Source organism: Mustela nivalis (genome assembly GCF_964662115.1).
Source record: "Mustela nivalis genome assembly, contig: HAP1_SCAFFOLD_2780, whole genome shotgun sequence".
Classification (NCBI taxonomy): Eukaryota; Metazoa; Chordata; class Mammalia; order Carnivora; family Mustelidae; genus Mustela; species Mustela nivalis.
Window position 1 is genome coordinate 1 of NW_028133885.1, and position 9,087 is coordinate 9,087.

The following is a 9,087-nucleotide window of genomic DNA, read 5'->3' on the forward strand; positions in this document are numbered from 1 at the left end:
AGTGGCCCCTGGCCGGCTGCAGTCCTGCCACTGACCAGCAGGTGGTGGTAGAAACCAAGGCAGGAGGCTCACACTTTGCTGCCGCAGGGCGGGGCTGTGCCAGGAGGCCGAGGGGCACCCCAGCCCCGACCGAAGAGCGCCACCGGCAGGGAACAGGGGTGAGGACTGCAACGGGGCACCAAGCCTCCCACCGCCACTGGGCCAGGGTGGGGCCTGGTCTGGATTTACCTGGAGTCTCTTGGGCACAGGGTCAGGAGGCAGCGGCCTGGAAGGGGGTGCCGGGAAGCCAAGAACACTAGGCTGCCGAGAGAGCGGGAGGGGCAGACAGGCGGGACGGGGTGGGGGGCGGCGGGAGCACAGAGACAGGTGCGGGCAGAGAGCAGTTAGTGCGGGGCCATGTGCGCCGGCGGTTACTCAGTTGCAGGCACAGAGAAGGGGTGAGGAGTGGTGGGGGGAGCATGCGGGTCACCTGCGCCCGCACCCCCGTCATCAGCTCCAGAGGCTCAGGGGGCACTCGCTGGCCCTGCCACACGTGCTGACCGAGGCCTCATTGGGTCGTGGCCCCTTGAGGCCGTTTCTGGGCACCACCCCCGTTGTCCTCCAAGGTCCCCTTCTGGGAGCACCAGGAACCCACCTCTCATGGCCACCAGCATGGCCACAGCTCAAAAAGCTCAGCAGCCCCTCCTCTGGGTGACTGTCCCTCCCCGCTAACGCTGCTAGGCCTGCGAGGGAAGGCTGGCTCTGGCTCCACTGACGGACTCTCGGGCAAGAGGAGCCTTTCTCTGAGTCTACGGCCTTCCATACCGCCACCCCAGGGCCCACGCTGGGTGCCTGGGGAGGTGGGGCCGCTCTCCTCTGGCGTCCATACTTACCTTGGTCCCTGGCATCAGCAGGACCCTCTGCGGGGGCTCTGGGCATTCGGGGGGACCAGACTGGGCTGCCCTGAACACGGAGAAAGGCAAGGAGAGAGAGGGCCCATACTCAGACCAGCTCTCCCTCCCCACGTGGCCCTTGAGTGCGGCTGACCCTTGGCAGGCCTGGGCAGAGCGGTTTGAGGGTAGCTGAGGCCCAGTCAGAAGTTGGGGAGGCAGCTCATGAGCCTGGGGGAGTGCCCCATCTACTCGACACAGGACTGCTGGGCAGACGTGGACCCAGCCTCCCGCTGCCCTCCGGGTAGGTCTGGGTGCGAGGTGAGGGGTAACGGGGCCCACAGGGGGAGCGAGGTGTGCACACCAGGGGTCAGGGCCCGGCGCCAGGCGCTGCGGAGGGCCTGGGGTCAGGGAGGCCGATACCTGTACTGGCAGGTGGGCCCTTTGAGCTGACACAGCCGCTGTCGCAGGCGGGCGCGGTGCCGGTAGCTGGCCCCCAGCAGCGTCAGGACCGCCAACAGCAGGAGGCTGAGAGGCAGCCCCGTGGTCAGGGCGCTGGTTGCTGCGGGGCGAGGGCCGGTGTGAGCGCGGGCTGGGCGAAGAAGGGGTGGGGGGAACGGAGGTGGGGCGCTCAGAGGACCGGAAGGGGTCAGAGAAGGGGCGCCGGTGAAGGGTAAGCCACGCTGCCCTCCTCGCGGCCCGGCCCGCCGCCCCCCGCTACCTCTGATGCGGTTGGCACAGTCCGGGGGAGCCCAGCCCTCCTCACAGTGGCAGTGTCCTCTGCTGCCACAGACCTGGGGGGCAGAGGTTGAGCAATGAGGGACCCTACGTGCTGGGGCCGTGTTTCCCTGTCCCTAGCCTTTCAGGGTCTCTTCTCTGTCTGAGGTGGGAAGGTATGCCGGCTGATGGGGCCAGACAGGGAGCCTGTGGCCTTGCTCGAGGACATGACCTCGAACCCACCGCCAGCGCCTTCACCGGGCACGGGGCTAGACCCTCTCACACTCATCTACCGGACCCCAGGACGCCCCACTGGGTGGCCAAGGGAACTGAGCTCAGAGGGGTTAGTAACGGGCCTCAGGTTGCACAGCTGGGAGGAAGCAGGACAGATTAGGGGTGTGTGTGCCAAGCCTGGCACCGTCTGCCCCCTTCCGTGCCTGTCGTGCCCGCTCACCCCGTGTCCGTGGCATTTGCCTCGACATTCCTGGGTTCGCAGGACATCCACAGGCTGGCATTGGCCATCCATGCACACCTGCCCAAGGATGCAGTGGGAAAGCCAAGGTCAGAACCTCTGCCAGCCCTGAGAGGCCACACCTACTCTTACAGATCGAGACACTGAGGCTTGCGGCAGGACAGGCCGCCGCCCGGTCGGCAGCACGCGTCTGACCCCCGAGAGTCCGTGCCTCCCCCACAGGCGGACCCCGGGGTCTGGGCACGGCTTGTATAGACCCTCCCCTCTGGTCGCGCCCAACGGGACCGCTCACCAGGCCAGGCCCGCAGGCGGTGCCCGGCAGACTCAGGAGGGGCTGGGCCACGTCGTCACCCAGGTCCAGGTGGACCCAGCAGCAGTTCACACTCGGCTGGGTCCCGCTGGCTTCCAGCACCTCCCAGCGCAGATCCCGAGCGGTGCCCAGCAGAGGCCGGGCCTGCCCCCCCTGGCACTGGAGCTGCCCGCAGACGGCGTCTCTGAGGTAGGGCAGAGGGTACCGGGTCAGGCCAAGGCTCCCCCGCCCCCAGAGGGGAACCCAGCTGCCTCACTTACTTTGGGGCGCAGGACACGTAGCTGCCATTAGCGCTGCGCCCACAGCTCCCGAAGGCGTCCCCCCGAGTATTGGCAGCAAGGAGGCAAGGCGGCGGGGCGGGCTGGGCCCCGGGGCCCCAGAGAGCCTGGCACTGCTGGGCATAGGAGGCACAACGGCCCTGCACACACACAGCCTCGCCCCCTGCACACGGCTCGCCGTCTCCCAGGCTGGCATCGGGAGGGCACTGGGCACTGTCTCCCGCGCAGAACTCTGGTAAGTCACAGTCCCCTCTGGTAGGGCGGCACTGCCAGCCAGCCGGGCGCAGCTGCGGGGGCGAGGGAGTGTGCGTGTGGCCGCCGGTGGGTCCCACCAGGCCCCCGGGAGCCGGGACCCCCTTCCACCCCGACCCCGGACAGGTGGGCTGTGGGTGGAGGGGGGTCCCGTCTGTGCCTACCTGGCAGTCGTGACAGCAGAGCCCATCGGATGCACACTGTGCCCCCGGCCTCAGCTGGCAGGTGAAGTGGTCACAGCAGGGGTCACTGCAGTCCTGAGGGCGGCGGAACCACGGTCAGAGCAGACCGGGCGAGAGCCCGCCCCTGCCCTCGGAGGACACACATGAGCTGCAGCCGGAGGCTGACACTGCTGTCCCCGTGGAGAGGGGACGGCGGGGCAGCGAGCCAGGGCGAGGGCTCAGGCTTTGGGGAGGCGCTCACATCTGGGAAGCCACAGTCACACTGCTCGCCGGGCTCCACGAGCTTGTTCCCGCAGATGGTGGCCAGAGAGGGCAGGCCGGGCAGCCGTTCAAGGAGGCAGCTGCCCATCCCTTCCAGAAGGGCTTTCTCCAGGGCCTGCCGGCTGCAGTTGCTGAAGTTCAGGCCTGGCAGGAAGCTGGGGAGGGTGGCAAGAAAGGTGGGGGCTGCAGGGTGGCCTCAGGCCCTGACCCTCCCCTGCCCCGCCCCCACTGCTGCAGGGACTCACTCCGTGGAGGCTTCCATGATGCAGCTCTTGGCAGGGGCCGGCCCTGGGCAGGGGCAGCTGCTCCCCGGCAAGTCGTGGTCCAGGCCCAGGCTGTGGCCCAACTCGTGCGCTATAGAGGAGGCGACCCCCAGGACGCTGGTGGAATGGTCCTGGCGTTGGGGAGGGGATACCCCAGGTCCAGCAGCAGCCTGAGTGCTCCTGTTCTCTCCTCCTCTGACCTCCGGGCCCTCAGCACTGCCTCCTTCCTCAACTGTTGGCCATGGGAGGGGGCCACAGGGGGGGTGCCACGGGAGGGGGGCCACCACAGCAGTGGCCACATCATCCAGCCCTGCCCCCATACCCCCAGCTCTGGGGTTGGCCACTCTGTAGGGGCTTCGGTGACTCCGCGGCCCTCTAACTGGGTGGCCCTGACTTGGAAGTAGGGGGGAGACCTGAGAGCGCTCACCATGCTCACCCCCCCCGAGAAGGCAGGAGAACAGATGGAGTTCTGAATGGCCATGCCCACCGTGGGCCCGGAGAATGAAGCAGCACTGTGGGGTCATGAGGTCAGAGGTCAGGCCCAAGGCCAGGGGGCCGGAGCCTCAGGGCCTCAGACGAGAGTGGGGTGTGACACCAGCCAGGGCAGGGCCCGCGGGGGCTTACGTCACCAGCTGGGCACTGTCGTGGGGCAGGCGAGGGAGCAGGTCCCTCCCGCGCCATTGGAGGAACCTGTGTAGCGTGAGCCCCGGGTCCCGGCTTATCTCCACCAGGTCGCGCTGGGTCCAGGCCTCCAGGCCCACGAGCGCCACCCGCACGTTCAGGGGCCGGAAGAACTGAAAGACCCGGGGCTCAGGAGAGGGGCTCTGACGGCCAGAGGGCCCCCGGGTGCAGCCTCGCCCAGCACTCACGGTGTCCAGGAGGAGGGTCACTTTCAGCATGCGGTCCAGCAGGTGCTGGGGGTCTGGGTACCTCTGGACCTGGGGGCCAGAGACGTGAGCAGGAAGAGCCGCAGCAGGTGGCGGAGGGGTGGGGAGGGCGTGCCGGGGGCCCCTGCTCACCTCCGAATGATCGGCCACGATCACCAGCTCGATGGTCTTGGTCTCTGTCAGCAGGTCCCGCCTCCGCTGTGGGCAAGAAGGGGGGCAGCGGGCTCACCGCGGCTCTCGGCCAGCAGCCCACAGGGCCCGCTCCCACCCTGGGCGGCCCAACGGAGGAGAGCAAGGAGCCCATTTCACGGATGCACCACGGGGTGCCTGCAAGGCCAGGGACACGCCCAAGGCGGACCCAGGAGGAGGCCACGCAGCTGGGAGCAGAGCCTTGCTTTCCCGGCTCCACATTCAGTGCCTTTTCCAAATTAAAAAGAAAATAATAGGGACGCCTGGGGGGCTCAGTGGGTTAAGCCGCTGCCTTCGGCTCAGGTCATGATCCCAGCGTCCTGGGATCGAGTCCCACATCGGGCTCCTTGCTCAGCGGGGAGCCTGCTTCTCCCTCTGCCTCTGCCTGCCTCTCTGTCTGCCTGTGCTCGCGCTCTCCCCCCCTCTCTCTCTGATAAATAAATAACATCTTTAAAAAAAAAAAAGAAAAGAAAAGAAGAGAGGCGCCTGGCTAACTTAGTGGAACCTGGGACTCTTGGTCTCGGGGTCATGAGTTCGAGCCCCACAGTGGCTGTAGAGATTAAAAAATAAAAAAATAAGTCACAGGCGACGCCGTCCTGCATGCGTCAGGCCCCAGGCCCGGTTCCAAGCACTGTGCGCAGGACAGATAATTCAGCTAACCCTAACCCTAACCCTGAGAGGTGAGTCGTTTTATTATCCCTGGGTGGTGGTTGGTTTGTTTTTTTTTTATGAGATTTTATTTATTGGAGACAGAGACAGAGAGCAAGAGAGCAGAAGCAGGGGAAGGGACAGAGGGAGAGGGAGAAGCAGGCTCCCCGCCAGGGCTCGATCCCAGGACCTTCAGATCAGGACCTGAGCCAAAGGCGGACACTTCGCTGACTGAACCCCCCAGGTGCCCCTGTTGTCTCCGTTTTATAAATCAGGAGATCGGGTTCATATTGCTCGATGGCTGGTAACTGTATTGTCTGTGGCCGAGTGAGAGTCCCTGCCTTGGGGATCTCAAGACTGGGGGAGGGAGTTTGGGGCAGGGACCGGCATGTGAATGGCGGCTCTATCACTCATAGTGGAATGACCCTGGGCAAGTCACTAACCTCTCCAGGCTTGTTTTCTCCCTCCAACAGAGCCACGGATCTAGCCCATACCTCCCAGCATTGCTGGGAAGAGGAAAGGATTATGTTCACACAAGGGTGTGGATTGTGGCTGCCTAGGAGGTCCTGGAAACAGGGCTCCGAGGCTCTGGGGCCTGGTCCCCGGGAGCCCAGCAGATTATCCTCACCCGCTGAGCGTGGCTGTGGCTTTGTCCCCAGGGCCGCTCCGGGGGGACCTGCACGGGCGCGGGCGCTCGCCGGCTCAGGGCACAAGTGTGGCCTGGCAGGAAGAGGTCTTGGATCCGGGAGATATTCGGGGACACCCGAAGGTCCCCAGGCTCCAGGTCTAGGGTGTAGCTTCTCTCCGGGGACAGCATCACCAAACCCCTGGGAAGACCCAACAAGTCAGAAGGCCTCCCAAGTGCCAGCCTCGCGCATCCTCAATGCCCCCACCCCCACAGGACGTGCCCTCAGTACCTGAGCCCAGAGCAGGTGCAGACAGAGACCCAGGAGCCCGCATGGCCCCTCACGGCCCCCTGGTAGCAGCAGTTTCCCTACAGCAGAGAGACAGCGGTGCTGAAGGCCAAGAGGTTGGCCTGTTGGTGACGACAGGCTGTCCTCTAGGGATGGCACCCTTGGGGGGCCCCTGCCTTCCTCCTGCAGGCCACAAACAGGGCACAGGACTCACCAGACTGTGGCCCACACCAACCACACGGGTGCCATCAGGCTGGTACCACGTCAGGCTCGGGCGGCCTGGGACTAGCTCTCTGGGAAGAGAAAGCAGGGCGGTGACTGTCGCCTTCCTGTGGGCATGGCAACAGCCTGAGGCCTGGACGTGGTAGAGCAGTGGAGGGGTTCCCCCAGAGTCAGCAGAGTGTTGTGGTTGGGTCCCCAACTGCCCGGCTATTGCGTTCTAATCTGGTTTTGACCACATCTGAGCTGTGTGACCTTGGGCAAACTACTTAGCCTCTCTGGGCCTTGGCATCTGCATATATAATGTGAGGACAGTACTGAACGGTGCCTGCCCCGCGGGCTGTCACGAGGGTGGGTCACGAGTACAGTACTGGTGCTGTACGGCCGGCTATGCTACCCGCATCGGTAACGTCATGCCGCATGTTTACCTGTCCCGTAGGAGCTCCAGAACGTGCTTCTCCCCATCCAGTTCCAGCGGGATCTGCAAGGCCTCAGGCAGCTGCGTCTGTGGGCCATACAGGGCCAGTCACCTCCCGGCCCTGCCCCAAACTCCAATTCTCTCTACCCAGAAGCCTTCAGGTCCTTCGGAGAGCACCAACTATTAGATCATGGGTGGGGGTGGGGGCGTCCCGAGGGAGGGGCCAGGAAGCCCTGCCCGGCTTGGGGCATTGTTCTGGGGGGTTGTGTGGGGAGGTCAAGGAAGGTATCTGAGCCGCCCCTTCTCGGCTTCCTGCCCAGAGAGGAAGCATCATGGAAGACCCGGCATGGGCCCCAGCCCTTCCTCTGACTCAGCTCTGGAATTGGGGAAGGGGGGTGTTTGGTGAGGCCCTGACCTTCTCCGAGCCCCCCCACCCGACTCCCCTGGGGAGAAAACGGACAGAATGAGACCAAGAAGGCCAGCCTGGCCTTGGGACGTCCCCACGGAGACGGGTGGCTGGGTGGGGGCAGAGGCTGGCAGATGTGGCGGCAGATGTGGAGGGCATGGGTGAAGCCAGGTGCTGGTGTGCGGCAGGAGGGCGGCCTGCCCCGGGATGGCCCCAGTCCTCAGCCACACTTTGCTCTGTGGGGTGACGGGGGTGTACGTCTTCATTCGAGGGGAGAGGGAGGCTCACCTCTGCAAGGCTGAGTGTGGGGGTGTCTGGAGGGATCCGGGGCTCCAAGGGTCCGCCCAGGGCTCTCTCTGGCCTTGCCTGCTGCTTCTCAAGGTCACCTGCAGGGCCCCCAGGACACCCCGAGGGGATGCTGAGAGAGGCCACACTAGTGCTGGGCACAGCTGGTGCCCCCTGGGCATCCAGGCCCTTCTCTGCTTGAAGGACTCCTGCATTGCATGCTGGGACTTAAAGGAGAATTCTGAAGGGAAGGGTCTTCGCTTCGGCTCCCAGCTTTCATCCCAGCACCCCACCTTGCACAGCCTGCCTGCGGCCACTCCCTGGCCCCCCCAGACCAATCTCAGGTTCTCGGGGGAGCCCCCTTTCCTAGTCCCTCGCAATCCCCCCCTAGGAACGTCCCCACTCAGGCCTGGGCAAAGCCTGTGGCCCGGTGCCCACTTGCCCTCCCCTGTCCTCACGGCGGAGCTGTCGGGAACGCCCATTTCTGGGTGCGCAGTGCGAACACCCCTCCCTAAACACCCCCCCCCACGGTCAGGCACACCCGCTCACCACAGCCCAGCCTCCTCCCCAGCACCCCCGTCCCCACAATGGCCCTCTCTCTCCTCCGGCCAGCCCACCGCGCCTGCCCTCCCAGCCCCTGGCCCGAGACCGCGGCGGGAAGTGAAAGTCCCGAGAAGGAGTTGGTGTCAGCCTCTTTCCCGGCCAAGTCTCCCCTCCCCTGGCTCCTCCCGCGCTCCCGCCCGCTCGCTCCGCCGGGTTTCTGGTGGCATCAGCATCCGAGTGAGGGGTGCGTTGGCTGCTCAGGCCCAGGGATGGGCGTCCAGGAAGAATCCTCTCCCCGACTCGGCGCTCTGGCGGGTGCAATGGCCCGCTAGGCCCCAGAGGAGCGAAGACGTCAGTCCTGGGGAGCCACGACCCTGTCCCACCATCCCGAGGGGGCGCTGGGCCAGAGCCTTCGGTGCCGGGCACCGGAGCCTGGAAGTGTCCGCGGGGACTGAGCAGAGGATGACCGCGCAGCAGGGGGCCCGGCATCCCCCTCCTGCTCCCTCCACTCCCCCACCCAGTCGCCCAGTCGCAGGGCGCTCAGGCCCGGACAGCAGAGAGGGCGGGCCGCGCTCCGCTCCGGGGTCTCCGCCCGTCTCCAGCCGAACCCAGGGCCTCCCGACCTCCCTGCGCCTCCTCCCATTCCGTCGCCCCCGCCCACGGCGGGCCGGGCACTCACCGACATCGGGGAGCGGCCGGGAGGACAGAGGGCTGCCAGCGCCCAGGAGCCCTAGGGCCCAGAGCAGCGCCAGCCGCATGGCAGCGGCGCCCCGGGCCGGCCGAGGGCAGCAGGTGCTGGGCCGCGCGCCGAGGAGCCGCGGCCACCGGGTCTGCCTGGCGCACCCCGCCGCGCCGCGCAGCCACCAGGCCCCGCCCCGTCCCGCCCCCGCCCCGCGGCTCCGGGCCAGGCCCCGCCCCCGGAGGGCCCGGCCCCGCCCGCGGACAGCCCGCGTCGCTCGTCCCCGCCGCCTCCC

At 66.5% G+C, this 9,087-nt stretch overlaps 1 protein-coding gene across 1 annotated transcript; it reads right to left on the reverse strand.

Moving 5' to 3' along the window:
- Window positions 1-137: 137 nt before the first annotated feature.
- Window positions 138-8,969, reverse strand: ADAM15 (ADAM metallopeptidase domain 15). Its single transcript, XM_082751275.1, has 19 exons — window positions 8,793-8,969; window positions 7,574-7,671; window positions 6,890-6,966; window positions 6,457-6,535; window positions 6,246-6,322; window positions 5,957-6,155; window positions 4,624-4,689; window positions 4,474-4,542; window positions 4,229-4,398; window positions 4,032-4,116; window positions 3,587-3,735; window positions 3,322-3,496; window positions 3,063-3,155; window positions 2,629-2,933; window positions 2,351-2,552; window positions 2,041-2,118; window positions 1,591-1,663; window positions 1,293-1,431; window positions 138-300 (listed from the first exon to the last, which is right to left on the reverse strand). The coding sequence occupies exons 1-19, from the start codon at window positions 8,869-8,871 to the stop codon at window positions 225-227; spliced, it is 2,289 nt and encodes a 762-aa protein (XP_082607401.1). The 5' UTR covers window positions 8,872-8,969; the 3' UTR covers window positions 138-224.
- Window positions 8,970-9,087: the final 118 nt, after the last annotated feature.